The following is a 15755-nucleotide window of genomic DNA, read 5'->3' on the forward strand; positions in this document are numbered from 1 at the left end:
TGTCGAGTGGTGGGCGGGGTTAAGGACGCGTCAATCAAAGGCGCTACAATAGCACGTGTGGCGGTCATGGTCATAGAGCGGCACGGCGGAGTCGACGCGACTGCAGGCTGCTGATAGGAGAGAGAGCAAGCCGTTACCGTCACCTTATCCATCCAGCGCACCTCCTTCACTACAACCACAACCGCCTCTGCAACCCGATCGCCCTTTAATAATGCACGGGGAGGGGAAGCAAATATCAGCGGCCGGGCTCTGATGTATCGCACCGGTTACTACAGCATCGCACCGGAGAGAACGAACGTGTAGTTGTGTGATCCGCGGAGAAAATGTCACACTATCATTTCATCAAATGCTGTGAGTAACGAGCCGCGAGAGAGGCGTCTTTCCTTACATGCATCTGCCCATGATGTCATTTCGCCAATGATGTCATTTGCCAATAATGCAATTTTGCTGTAGAGTGATTGAGAGGAAGGAGGAAGATGTCTGTGTGTGATGTAGGGTGTGTATCTGCATGCAGGTCAAGGCAGAAGATATTTATCAGAATTCGTGGGTGCTTATTGCATGCATTAAGTGCATTAAAACACTAAATGCATGTAAGCATCCAGTGCATTGAGAGCAGATGATGAGCTGTCAGGATGATGTGTTGGCTTTGGTGACTTCTGTGTATGTGTGAAGTTGCAGCAGGATGCGGCAGCAGTGTAAAAGTTGATGGTGGCTGCTGGATCTAGTGCTGCAGGTGTGTAGGAACCTCCTGAGGGAGTCTGCTCGCTTTCAGACAGACAGCCGGTGGGTGACAGTCTGACAGCCTCTGCAGGATCCCTCTCTAGTGTGTGTAGCTTTGTATTTGTGGTGGGTGTGTGGTCATGAACACGCCTGTACAAGAGAAAGTGTCAGGTAGGATAATGGAGAGAGGGAAGGGGAGTATTTTAGACTGAAACGGATGTAGTGATGGTGGCTGGGAGGATGGAGATGCTGATGTGGGAGAAGGTGGTAATCAGGAAGCATTTGTGTTGCCAGCTGCAGATGAAAGGCAGTTGTTAAACTCGTCCCTTCACCACCCCTCTCTTTTCATCTTTATTCAGATAGTCTAATTCTCCTTCATCTCTAATGTTTTTTCTCTGTATATGTTTTGCTCATTTGAACGCACACCCACACACCCCTCTGTTGCTTTTAATGGATTATATTATGCTTTTGCCTCCGTTTAATTATTTTTTTGTTTCTTTGTTTGTTTGTGGCACTTTTCATGGATACAGTACAAACTGGGTCCAGAAAAATTATTTTGCATAACCTATACAAAAAATGTTGTTGTCAACCTCAGGAGGTCAAAAACATATTGATAAGCTATTTTTCCTATTTAATTTATGAGGTTTGCAATCCTGTTAATATTTGGGGCATGTCTAAGTAACCAGTTGCGGACTAAATTGATAAATTTACATGTGACTGCTTTCTAGTTTGGATCAAATGGTTTGCAGATTGCTAATCTTATATTTCCCATTTATTTAAGACAAATGTTAACTTATTTTGGATAACAAGATTGAGCTTGATAAATTGGCAATACATTTTATTTGTATTTTTTTGTGGAACAATTAATTATTTTTCACACTGTACAAAGTTTCCAAATTATGTTATTTTCTATGTTAATTGAGCTGTAAATGCTTATTGAAATGAGTTCATTGTTAAATTAGTTATTTAGTGAACTGAATATTAGTTTAAAGTATTATAAAATTAGTTTGATGCAGTTGAGAAGGCAGGACAGTTCAGTCTTTATTTAGAGAAGTAGGGATGCAGATATTTGATGCAATTACTCTTATTTTATTTTATTTTTTTGCACTAGATAATAGTTGACAATGCACCAACATTGAAATTACAAAACAATTTGGCCATTATATTTTTAGGAAAGCCAAAAACTGACTGTATGTTTCGACTCTCTCATAACAAAACTTTTTTTGTTTTGGCTAAAAGAAAGATGAAATTTAGATTTTTGTGTTCCAGTTAAACTTCCAATTAGATCTAATGGTTCTCACTGAAAAGAATATTGATTTGTGCCTATACTAATTGAAAAGGGTAATAGAGCAAAATGCATTGTATTCATGGAAAGTGCCTTGTGCTATCACTGACTCCTCCCTCTCCTCCCTTCGCCTCACCTTTACTCTTCCTTCCTGTGTGTTTGAGCGGACGGAGACTCAGCAGTGGCCAATGCCAGAGGCAAACAGTGAGAGAATGCGCAAGGTCGCACACTCAGGTGCAAAGCCAGCAGAACAATGTGTGTGTGTGTGTGTGTGTGTTTATGCGTATGACTAGTGGACTCCCCCTCGAGGTTTGAGATGTAGTACAGGAGACAAGTGCACGCTTACGGAAGTTTTTCACATTTGGGTTTTGTCTGATCCCATCAGTCTTGTGTGAGGAAAGAAAGAAGAGATTTTTTTTTTTTTTTTTTTACAGTCAGTGCATCCTCTGTTCACGAAGTTGAGTATGTTTATGTTTGAAAGACAAAGAGAGAGAGTGCTCTTTTTCTAATTTATGCTTCCCTATTCCCCTGCCTCTTATATTAACAGAAGCTTGTAAGGTACTCTAGTGTAAATTAATACCTGACAGCCTGGAAGCGGAGACAGAGAAGCAGTCAAGAGAAAGAAGGAAACCTCACCCATCTCCCTCTCTATCCCATCATACCTGCCATTCATTGCCTTTCTCCATGACTTTCAGTCACACATGAGCGACATATTTTGGAATCAGTCAGAGATGTCACTAATTCAGCCAGTACCCATGACACACTGCATGTGTGTGAATTTCAGCATTGTGCAAAATAGACTACATTTGACAGTAGTGAATAAGTTTATGCCACAAGAGTCATGTGTATGGAATTTAAAAACATTGTCAAAAATGTCTGGTTTTTGCATTAATTTCTGCGTTTTCATTACAGATTTTTGAAAGACTTTTGCAATATATTATAAATGTAGATAAAAAGCTATTGCGAAATGACAGCGTTTCCATTAACCAATGCTATTTGACTAAAACAAAATTCCTCTCGCGATAAGTCATGGTGACAGGTGTTGGGAGGTTTTACTTATATTGCAGGCTCCGCACTAGCCATTATTTTTAATTCCACAAGATAAAGATGTGTATCTTTTGCGAAGCAAGCATGGAGAGCATCTTGGAGAGCATCTTGGGTGATGCTTCTGAAACATGGCTGGTATAAACACAAGCATCGACTAGAGGGCTGCTTCGGAGCAGTAATGTGCTACAGACATGTCCAGTGTTAATAAGGGGTTATCGAAGCATTAATGGCACTGAAATGCACTTTTACTTGAGAGTGGCCACATACGTGAGGTTCTTGGAGATTATGTCGGGATCATGTGATTTTTTTATATATTCCAGGTGACCTTTAAATGCGACAAAACTGTATTCATTGCAGTTTTGCAAATATTCCTTTTCAAATTGCCTTAAAAACCACCTCATGTGAGCGTAAACACTTGGAGTTTTTGGAAAATTAATGTGTTTCCATTGGGCCTATTTTCATTTAGCAATTTCAGTTTGCGCAATTAAAATGGCAATGGGAATGCAGCTTATGTAAACATACGGGTATTTGATCATTGTTTTTGTGTCCGTTTAGCATAACATTGCATTCTTATAATGTAACGCTCTAGTGAAAAGTCCAACTTTAAAAAAAAAAAATTAAAAAAAACCTTGTTTTTACATGCAAAAATGTATATCACAAACATTTAATTAACTTTATAATGCAGGGTCCAATCTTGAGGAAACAATATATATATATATATTAGTGCTGTCAATCGATTAAAAAAAATTAACTAATTAATCGCACAATTTTTTTAAATTAATCGCGATTAATCGCAATTAAAAGACTGAAACTTTTTGGATATGTAAATGTAAAATGTAAATAATTAATGTAAACTCAAGACAAAGAAACTATTTAAATTCAAAATATGATTGTTTATTGGAATTTTTGTTTAACTTGTAACACAGATTTTCTCATGTAAACAACATACCTGCAATAAACCATCAATATCCTCCAAATTAACTGTTGGCTTGAAAGCCATATTTATTACAGAAATAAAAACACAGGCATGTAAGTACCATTTGAATTTCAAAACAATCAATGCCAATAAAAAACAAAAATGATTTCCATGTTGAAGTCTAAGTGGACTGCAAAAAAATTCCAAAGTGTAGTCATTGCCAGTGCTTTAAGTGGGCCGGTACACACCAGTACTCAGTACCACCACTTCCAAATATAGCTCTTGAGCGTACCGCCACCTCTCCTTGCGCCCAGAACGTGCTTGTAGCGTACCGGTACGCTCATTTGGACATCTGTTTTAATAGAGGTTTTAATCTTTTACCTGCACTGCCGATTTTCAGAGCGACCCTTCATAATGCAAGTTTCCTAATTCATCCCACCCAGAGCAGAAACTACATTACCCATTCACCCTTAAGTTATACAAGAGAATAGCGCATGTGTCGCTTTCCCCACTGTTAAGTGTCAACAACTCAACGTGGCCGGAGAAGGTGTGTGAAACTCGTTGTGAGTTATACTAAAGCAAAATCTTGAGTATTTATTGTCTGATAAACATTAAAAACTGTCTGCGGAGGTTGAGTCGTCCTGCAGCCCCCGCTGGCTGTTCATTGGCTGCAGCATCTTTTTTTCTAAGTTCTAAGTATTTTTAAAAAAATACCGTAGACGGCAAGGCACAAATTAAGATATTCATTTATCTAATTAATCTATAGCCTATGCACAAAGACAATATGATCTTTTTGTCCCCTTTTTGTTTTAAAGCTTGATGAAGAGAGAGAGCGCAAGTTGCTGCAGCTGAGGAGGACAGTGATGCACGCGTACAGGAGTGATTGACAGTTAGCGGCACTGTGTACAAAAAATACTCCGCTACACAATTATTTCGTTTTTTTCGCTTAAGCTTATTAACGTTAGCGTTACAGAAAGGTCTGATTTACGCACTGTTACAGTCATTGTTTTTTTTTTTTTTTTAAACAATGACATTTGAGTTCATGATTTTAATGTTGCTGTTTCTTGTGGCAGACTAAATGAAGAGTAATGTTTCTTGTGGCAGACTGAAGAGTAATCCGGCAGAGTTTTATACTGAAACTTTCCGTCTAAAAGTCCTTCCTTGGTCTTATCCATATTTCTTTGCACGTTGAACACACATAAGCCACAACTGGAAATAAAAAAACTGCAACCGCGTTAATTGCGTTATTTTTTTTTTAACGCGTTAAATATTTCAAATTAATCGAATGCGTTAACGCGCTAATTTTGACAGCACTAATATATATATATATATATATAGATATATATATATATATATCTATATATATATATATATATATATATATATATAGATAGATAGATAGATAGATAGATAGATAGATAGATAGATAGATAGATAGATTTTTTACAATTACTTCCTGCCAAAGCTGAATTTTCTATAGGCTTTTACTGTTTCTACCACACATTTTAATTTAATAGTTTCAAATGGTATCTGCTAATTCATCTATGAATAAAATCTATTTTGATTAATTAGATAAAATTGTAAAAGTAACTGAGCACAACACAAAGCGGACAATTAATGGCCAATGTTTTGCACCGGTCTGTATCAGCAGGTGGTCAAAAAAATTTAAATTAAAACGTTTTTTTAATCTATGTTTGTTCAGAAAAAAGTTAGATGATGTAAAATATTGTAACATGTTGGCTTGGCGTGTCATGGCCTTTTTTACTGTACCTACTGTAGATGGCTGGAATGGTGGGACCAACTCCACACATCTGAAGACTGGCAGCATGTATCAAAATATCTGCCTTAGAAAAACTTTGAATGTCTGTGTAAGCACGTACAGACATGTCAGCTTGGTAAGCCGATCACACACTGTGGAATCAGATATGCGTGATTAGACGTAGATCAAATATCCTTAAATTGCACACATCTCTGATTTAGAACCACATTCGAAAGTGGCTCAGATTGGATGCTTGAATAACTGATCTTGTGCATTTTTTTTTTTTATGTATGCAACAATATCCAGTCTGGGTCAGATATGAGTAAAAAATGTGTAAACGGAGCACTGTTTACTTTCTTAATGCACTTTCATAGTCTACTGTATATTCTCATGGCCCATTCATGGACAACCCTGGACTTTTGAGGTAATGCTAATCAATAGCCAACCTGCTGTTTAGCCATTGTTGTAGGCAATCCAGACTTTCTAAATCCTGTTTTTAAGTCTAGCTAGTCTAGCCAGTGGTTAAAGGTGTTGTAAGTTATATTTCTGTTACTCTCCATAATATATCCAGACTACCTGGCTGATATCACTTAAATAAGTGTGGATGAAATAATATTCCCTTGATGGTAAAACTTCCCAGTCAACATTTCAACTCTCACTGATGTCTTGTATGTAGCACCCACTTCTTACAATCAATTGCAGATGGGTAAAACCAAGTCCTGCCCTTGTTTCTTTCCTGTCCTTTTCCATTTCGAAATGCATCGCATTACAAAAAGTAGCAAATGCTGTTTCAGCAAAGGTCTATGTCTGTAACAAATTTTGGTGTGTGGGTGTGTGTGGGTGGAGGCTGTGTTTGACTTAATGCAGTCCTCTATAAAACGGTTATGGGCTCTCTCAGTGTAGGCCGTAAAGAAGCCAGTAAGAAATAGACAGCAGTGAATGAGGTCAAGAAGAATCCGCTGGAAATGTTGGTGATTGAATGGTTGAATATAAAATGGGTGGATGGGACTGTAAGGAGGCTGTTAAAAGGGAACGAAAAAGGCTGATGGCTTTATTAGACAGAAAGAGAGTTGAAAGGAAAGACTGCAATGGAGAATAGCTGAAGAAAATGAAACTGAGACAGGATTCAGAGAAATACAGGAGTTCATTCCTGGTTCACTCAGTCTCATGCTGGGACTAGCAGTAAAGCAGCATCTAATTTCGGCCTTTTGGCGTATGCAACTGTTCTACTAATGTCCGAAGCCAAACTGCTTTCTGTTCCTCACCACTGGAAATTTATTTGACTAATTATGCAGATAAGCAGTCATACAGCCTTGGTTTGCACTACTACTATTTTATGTTGAAGGAATAGTTCACCAACAAATTTAAATTTCGTCATTTCTTTCTTCTGAGGAGCAGATATTTTGCAGAATGTCTTGCCTCCTGTTTTTCCTATATTAAATCAAAAGTGAAGGTCATGAAAACAGTACACATGGCTTATGTGGATAGTATTCCAAATCTTGAAGCCAAATTACGAGTAAGGATTTTAGACCCAGTTGGGCCAGTAGTTCAGATTGCAACCTGTTCTCTGGCCCTCATACAAAAATGCATAGCCTAAATGTATTTTTTTAATATAATTTTAAAATTAGCTTACATTTTATATTATTTACTTGATTTTCTTGATTTTGTTTTAATAAAAAAAAAAAAAAAATCCTGTTTAAAATAAATTCAAAATGTATGCAATTTTAAATACTTTTTTTGATATTAAAATTTAAATTAATGTTTTTTTAATTTTAGTTAATTACTTAATTTTACAAATGACTTTTCAATATGCTAATAATAAAATAATAATAATAATAATAATAATAATAATTATTATTATTATTATTATTATTCGCTTTAAATGACTTAAACACTTTTGTGCTTTCCCCCATCAAATATTACTCTAAATTTTTGCCATGATACCTGTAAGTTATTACCTTCATAAACACATTAGTTGGCAAAACATGGCAAAACATTTTGTTTGCTCCCATTACAATTAATTTTTGCAGTTTTTACAACCTTATTTTTACTAGCCATCTCATTTTACCTACAGTATAGCTGATAAATAAACATGCACACCTAATGAATTATAAAAAATGGCACCTTTGAGTGAACCATTCCTTTAACTCTGCCTTTAGCCTTGTAGAACCACAGACAGAGCATTTAAGACTTTTTCAGTGTACTTGGCATGCAACATGCAACATACAACAACATATTGTTGTGCTCATATTGCGGCCACCAAAATGATTCATAATGCCTCCCATGTCTTGACCTACATTTAAAATCCTTGCTTCTTGCCAATAGCCAGATGTGTTCAATTCAGGCACTCCAATTTATTTCTCAATTGTATCCTACTTTGCGAGACAACCATCAGCTCCTAATCTTCCTTCATAATTTCACAATTTCTCTTACTGGAACTGCAAGCCCTTACCATTGCCAGGCAGAATGGAGACTATATTCTCAGTGCGAATTTAATCCATATGATCTTCACTCTTGGCTGAGTTTGGATCATGCTTGTTTGATTCCATGACTAAGAAATGGTGTCTCTGAGAAATATAGCTTCATATGAGCTCTGAGCCTGTGCCATACAGTTCTGTGATTATACTGTATGTGCTGCCATGCTACTGTGCCACTGTCCCACTGTCCCACATATCTGTGGCTCACTGATAGCAAGCTGAGGGGGAGATGAAAGCTCATGGCTAATTCTCTTTGTTAATGGAATTGCATTCATGCTTCCCCTCCATGTGTGTTGGGGTGTTTTCTTGGAATATTACACTGACTTCAGCTTATGGTTGAGTCTTGTGGATTCTGTTCAAGGCTTTAAATGTTTTCCACAGCCGTGTTGAGAGGAGCTGTGGAAATCCCTATTTCTCTTAGTGTGTCTGACATTGCTAAGCATTTGAAGGGCAAATGTTAACGACAGTGCATTTAAATCTGTAGGCTTTGGAAGTGCAGCAGTTATAGCACTTACTTGAGAAGCAGCGAGTCTTAAAGGTGTGTATTTATGTGTAGGTTAGAAGATGAAGGTGAAAAAATGGTTTTCTCAATCCTCCTGATGCTTCACGTTGAGAATTGATGACATGAAATAGAGATGTAGTCCCCTGTGTGGTACCAAATAAATGAACATTATGGATTTTGTCAGATGTTAGGTAAGAGGCCAGGAGCGTGAAGACCTTATCTGGTTCCTCTGAGGTTTGTGTTGTAGCTTTTCTTTCTACAGTGGCGTTCCTGGGGAGAGACAAAGGAGAGAAGCTATGGAACTGATTTTAGGGTAATTGGATTCTTTTACAACCAAAGGCTTATTTACCTGCAGTGCCGGAACTTATTTTAAAATGTCTTTAATCTTCACAGTCTTATCAGAGTAGAGACTGAGTCAGCACAGAGGGAGAGAGAGCCTTTCTGCTGCTTTCCACAGTGAGGGCAGCATTAGAAAGAAGAAAGGAACAAAATTGGAGGGTTGAATAATTCTGCTTCGGCATCCGGTTCTGTTGCAGATCTTAGGGAGAGATGCTGAAATGGGAGTGAAATGAGTTTTCCCCCCTTGCTCTTCTGGCAAAGTCAACAGAAACTAAAGCGATTTATCAATGTTTAATATATAAATGAATGTTTTCATTGATAAATAATGTGGTCTTTTGTAAAAAAAAGATGCAGAAGTCTTATTTTTTTAAATAAATGATGTTTGTTTTATATGAATATATAAAAATAAGACTTCTACATTTTTTATAATATATATATATATATATATATATATATATATATATATATATATATATATATATATATATATATATATACAGTAGCGTGCCGTGGGGTTTTACTTTAGGCCTTCATTAAGCAACTGTGAACTACATACCCTTACATATCTATCTGACGCATCTCTGTAACGGCTAAGTCCGCCATATGCATATAATTTGCATATTATGCTGCACACAGGCTCTCACCAAAAATGACAGCTGAACAACACTTTCAACAGTAGACTAGATGGGGTTAAATTTCCCTACATGGGTCAGTAAAAGTAGTCCACAAATACATGATTCACTACGATCATTCACGTCACTCTAAAATGACGATGCGCTCACAGCAGCAGAACTGTACAGATGCTGGACATCCACACACCACACCATAGTATAATCTAACAACTAGGGCCGGGAATTTAACGCGTTAATTGAGATTAATTAATTACACAAAAAATAACGAGTTAACTAAGATTAATTACAGAAAAAAAATTCCCGCATTTTTAATAACTTATTTTTGCACCGCGGAACGGTTCTCACTTGATGAGTTTCGGCGGACCGATTATACTGAAGCACCAACTAGCGTTCGCATATCACCACAGCACATCGAGTCTCAAGTATCACCTCAACGCAAAACATATAGCAGCTAGCGTGGACTTTACACTTTGTTGAACTATGTATTATTTTGTTGGTGCAACAGTTTATGTTGAACTCTTTATTGTTTTGGCCAAGGTTATTGAGAGTTGGACTTAGTATGTTATGGCCTCTGAAGCAACAGAGAGATGTTTTCTAATAGTCAGTGTTTCCAATGTTCTGAATGTAATTGACATTATTGTATTTTACTTAAAAAAAACACTTTACAGAAGGTTCCAGCACCTATAAGCTTCCTGAATTTCTGAAATGTACTATTTCTACACTTCATGGCAAAAATTGCACTGGTCTGCTAGACTTGGTTGAACAAAAATAAACAATATTTTGTTGCTTAAGCTTATGTATTCAGTCATTATTCAATGGTATACTATAAATCCAAGTGAAAAAAAATTACTTCTCACTGTTCTCAGGGCAAATATTTATATGCGATTAAAATGCGATTAATTTCGATTAATTAATTACAAAGCCTCTAATTAATTAGATTAATTTTTTTAGTCGAGTCCCGGCCCTACAAACAACAAGTACACCTCCATAACAATGTGCATTACTCAATACTCATCAAATAATAAAGCATTCACTTGTCACTTGTAAATAGTCTCTGCATCTGTCATTCTATGTCCATTTCCTCGTATAAAAATAAAAGAAACATGGCCAAATAACTTGTGTGTTAGCCACTCATAGATGCAATTTCTCTTTGAAATGGTGCACAAAACCACACAAAAGCGAATTCAGGTTAAGTAGTTTATCCTTCAGTTATTCCTCTTTTGTTTGCAAAAGTGTGCCTTGAAAAAGGCAGATCGGCTTGGAAATTCCCAACTAAACACTGGACGCAGTGTTGCCAAATTGGGCTACTTTAACAATGATGCCGTGGGTTGTTTTTCATATCTGCTGGTTGAAGCAACTTCAGTGCATGATATTTAGCCCCTAGAATGTGAATTTTACCAGGAGAACCCCGGCAAAAATGTGTATTTTTATTTTACTCCTGGGACGCGATTTTTAACGAGGGACACCTCGAAACGCGAATGGGTATTTTTGTTGGGGGAAGCACTGGGCATGTAGTTGGTCCCAGAGGGCATGCTGTCATGGAACGTCAAAATTTGATTGGCTGATGGTTCTGTCACTAATGCTCATTACAAATCTGATTCAACGTCTTTGAACTAAGACAAGCTCTATCTGTAGTGCAGGCCCTGCATTTATAGTCTATGTGCTGGCAACAGACTTTTTTTATGTAGGATATATCTTAAATGTATCCGTATGTGTGTATCTTAAATGTATACGTGTGTGTTTATATGTGTATACAGCTGCGACTCCAAAAATTTGAATATCGTGAAAGTTAATTTTTTTGTAACTTATTTAGAAACGTGAAACTGTCATATATTCTAGATTCATTTAAAATGTTTAATTTTAATTTTATTTTGATGATTAATGATTGCAGCTCATGAAAGTAAAAAAAAATCCAGTATCTCAAAATTACAATATTTACATTTGAGTTTCATTAAATTACCATCCCTACAGTATGAATTCCGGGGTATCTCTTGTTCTTTGAAGCCACGATAATGGGGAAGACTGCTGACTTGGCAGTGGTCCTGAAGAAAATCATTGACAACCTCCACAAAGAGGGTAAATTACAGAAGGTCATTACTACAAGGGGTGGCTGTTCACAGAGTGCTGTATCAAAGCATATTAAATGCAAAGTTGACTGGATGGAAGAAATTCGGTAGGAAAAGGTGCACAAGCAGCAGGGATGACCACAACTTGAGAATACTATCAAGCAAAGTGGATACAAACACTTGGGAGAGCTTGACAAGGAGTGGACTGAAGCTGGAGTCAGTGCATCAAGAGTCAACACACTCAAGACATCTTCAGGAAAAAGGCTACCAAGCCACTTCTGAAACGGAAACAATGTCAGAAGCATCTTAAACGGGCTTATGAAGAAAAATAACTGGACTGTAACTCAGTGGTCAAAAGTCCTCTTTTCAGATAAAAGTAAATTTTGCATTTCATTTGGAAATCAAGCTCTGGAGTCTGGAGGAAGACTGGAGAGGCACAGGATCCAAGCTGCTTGAAGTCCTGTGCGAAGTTTCTGAAGTCACTGATAATTTGAATTGCTGTGACGTCTGCTTGTGTTAGTCCATTGTGTTGTATCAAGTCCAAAGTCAATGCAGCTGTCTACCAGGAGATTTTGGAAAACTTTATGCTTTCATCTACTGACAAGCCTTATGGAGATGCCGATTTCCTTTTCTAGTAGGACTTTAGCACCTGGCCACAGAACCAAAAACACTTCCAAAATGTTTGCTGACCATGATATTCCTGTGCTTGATTGGCCAGCCAACTTGCGTGACCTGAACCCCATTTGGGATATTTTCAAGAGAAAGATGAAAAGCAGTCGATCCAACAATACAGATGAGCTGAAGGCTCAATAGTGCCTCAGCAGTGCCACAGGCTGATCGCTTCCATGCCACACGTCACTGATGCCAGAGTTTGTGCTAAAGGAGCCCCGACCAAGTATTGAGTGCATAAATGAACATACTTTAACAAACTTGCAATTTTCTGTTTTGCAAATCTTTTTTTATATATTTTTTTTTTTTATTGATCTTAGGAAATATTATAATATCTTGAGATACTGGATATTTGACTTCAATGAGCTTTAAACTCTAATCATCCTGAAAAAAAAAAAAAAAAAAAAAACTTTTGAAATGTTTTACATGTAATGGATCTAGAATATATGAAAGTTTCACTTTTCGAAACAAGGTACAAAAAAGCACTTTTTAATAAACTGTGTGTGTGTGTGTGTGTGTGTGTGTGTGTGTGTGTGTGTGTATGTATATATATATATATATATATATATATATATATATATATATATATATATATATATATATATATATATATATATATATATAACCATTAAAACAGTTATATTTCTTTCAGAATCCTCCTTCACATTGGCATGTTCTTGTTTGCCTTAAGTCAGTTGTGGTTTGGGATCAACAGTTTGTCTTTCACTCACATTCTCTGTTTTTATCTTTAGTCCTGAGGCTGTTTTAACTTATAAACTGCCCTTCTGAAGTTCATGCGTTCCATATGCCTTTTGTTTAGCTTCTTACTCCTCCCCCTACAAAGCCTATATACCCCTCAGTGTAATACACAGTAAAGCAGACTATATGCAAATCTTCTCCCTGAATGATGGCATATGTGTTCTTCAGTGTCCGTTTGTAACAGGTGTGATGCTGTAAGCAGATAGTTATCTCTCCCGGAGCAGATTGAAAGCATCAGTCATGCTCTCTTTCTCTCTTCAGCCGGTGTCTGATTATCATCACAGCTCAGAAAACAGAGTAGGCTACAGATCCTCTCAACGCACAAAAAATAAATAAATAAATAAATGAATAAATAAAACGCATTTTCTTTATAATTACTCTTGTCTCGATTTTCAAGAAAACTCCTATACATCCGTTAAGCAAGATAAATTTACTTCAACAGTATTTGTACTAAAAACACCTAGCCTTGGCTTAACTTGACTTAACCAGATCAGCTAGTAAGTATTGACTAGTTTCAGAGCTGTTTTCCCTCAAGGTCTTTTGACATCTGACTGTGGAAATATAATATATATTGGACTTAAAAAGTTAATAGAAAAAGTTTCAGCTGTCTGGCTTTTTGTGCTTTTGGGTCTCTGAAAAAAAGATTAAAGTCATTATCTTTGAAGTTTAAGTAATGTTAATGCATTTTCTTCACGACTTGACCTAGAGATCAAGCAGAGCTCAGCAGTGGTGTTCCATTTTTATGGTTTAGGAGTCAAATTAGGTTACTGAAACACTACTTTCACTCACCGCTATAAAAGGTCCCCATAGTCTATTACATCGAATTGCCTTTTTAAATGCTATGTGCCTGACCTCTTATGTCCTCAGGGACAAGGACTGGGAGAGTAGAGGAGCAGTTTGGACAGGTTTTGAATATGTATTTTGTCTAATAGAATTATCATTTCCATTGTTAGCATCACATTCCATGTTCCATCTTTCAAGGCAGTCATGTTTCAGGAGGCACACCAAACAGCACACATTTTGAATGACTCATTTCACGAGTTCACATCTACGTATATTAATACCGTAAGTTTATGCGTATTTGGCGTGCTGTCCGGGTGGAGGGCTCCGAGCTCGGGATGTGGCCCGAACCCAGAGTACTCCCCCCGGTTGTGGTAAGAGTAGATGGATCTATAAGTGAGGAGAAATGGGGTGGAGGAGGGATGCTGAAAACCGTCAATGAACAGAGATAGGTTCTGCTGTTATTTATACCTTGTCATGAGTTGATTACTGATTGGTCTCCACTTGTGTTAATCAGGTTAATGAACTGCGACTGTTCCTCCCGAACTTTGTTATAAAACAGCATTTCACGAGTTCACATCTACGTATATTAATACCGTAAGTTTATGCGTATTTGGCGTGCTGTCCGGGTGGAGGGCTCCGAGCTCGGGATGTGGCCCGAACCCAGAGTACTCCCCCCAAAAACAAGAGAGCAAAAGGACAGCCACCGGACTACGAACCCCCCAAAACTCAGAGATTTGGCGGGCTGACGTTTTTAGAAGTATGGTCGTTTGACCAGGAGATCTCACATTGCCTCTGGCAGAAGTAGAGGAGCAGGCAGGTCCTGTTGGTTAATAGTTGAGGAAGAAGCGGTTACGATGTCGGGAAGACGGGCTCCACCGTCTGCCTGCGAGGTGTAATGATATATTGACTAGATGCGTAATGTATCTGCTGGGAGGCTGAGGCTCGCTGGACAGATAGAGGAAACAAATTATATTCCTGCATTCACTGGAAGACTGGCTCGCTGGATGAAGAACAGAAAGAGATGGATGCATACTGCGTCCACTGGGAGACTGAGGCTCGCTGGACGGGTAGAGGAATGAATAGGTATTTACTGCGTCCGCTGAGACACTAGTGCTCGTTGGACAGACAGAGGAAACCAATAGATATTACTGCGTCCGCTGGGAGACTGAGGCTCGCTGGACAGATATGGGAGACGAATTATGTCCCTGCGTCCGCTGGAAGACTGGGCTTGCTGGACGAAGAACAGGAAGAGATGGATGCATACTGCGTCCGCTGAGAGACTAGTGCTCGCTGGACAGACAGAGGAAAAATATGTATTTACGGTGTCCCCTTGGAGACTGAGGCCCAATGGACAGGTAGAAGGAATTAGATAATTACTGCATCCACTGAGAGACTGGTGCTCGCTGGACGGACAGGGAAATCAATGGATATTTCTGCGTCCGCTGGGAGACTAGTGCTCGCTGGACAAACAGTGGAAAAATAGATGTTATTGAGTCCGCTGTGAGACTAGTGCTCGCCGACTGATAGAGGAGACAAATAGGTATTTCTGCGTCCGCTGAGAGACTGGTGCTCGCTGGACGGACAGTGGAAACGAATAACTATTTACTGCGTCCGCTGAGAGACTAGTGCTCGCTGGAAGGGCAGTGGAAACGGATAAATATTTACTGCGTCCTCTGAGAGACTGGTGCTCGCTGGACGGGCAGTGGAAACAAATAAATATTTACTGCGTCCGCTGAGAGACTGGTGCTCGCTGGACGGACAGTGGAAACAAATAAATATTTACTGCGTCCGCTGAGAGACT

The 15755-nt window shown here is 38.2% G+C and overlaps 1 protein-coding gene across 4 annotated transcripts in view; it reads left to right on the forward strand.

Moving 5' to 3' along the window:
• Positions 1 to 15755, forward strand: part of LOC113108919 (unconventional myosin-XVI-like) — a 222370-nt gene that overhangs the window by 32049 nt on the left and 174566 nt on the right. Inside the window, exon 1 of one of the 4 annotated variants that reach the window (XM_026272341.1) lies at positions 78 to 351. The exons of the other annotated variants lie outside the window; for them this stretch is intronic. Coding sequence (XP_026128126.1) covers positions 324 to 351 — 28 coding nt within the window. The 5' untranslated portion in view covers positions 78 to 323. Of the gene's footprint in view, positions 1 to 77; positions 352 to 15755 lie in introns of those variants that run through there. 4 annotated transcript variants of the gene reach the window in all.

Source organism: Carassius auratus, chromosome 9, assembly GCF_003368295.1.
Source record: "Carassius auratus strain Wakin chromosome 9, ASM336829v1, whole genome shotgun sequence".
NCBI classification, from domain to species: Eukaryota; Metazoa; Chordata; class Actinopteri; order Cypriniformes; family Cyprinidae; genus Carassius; species Carassius auratus.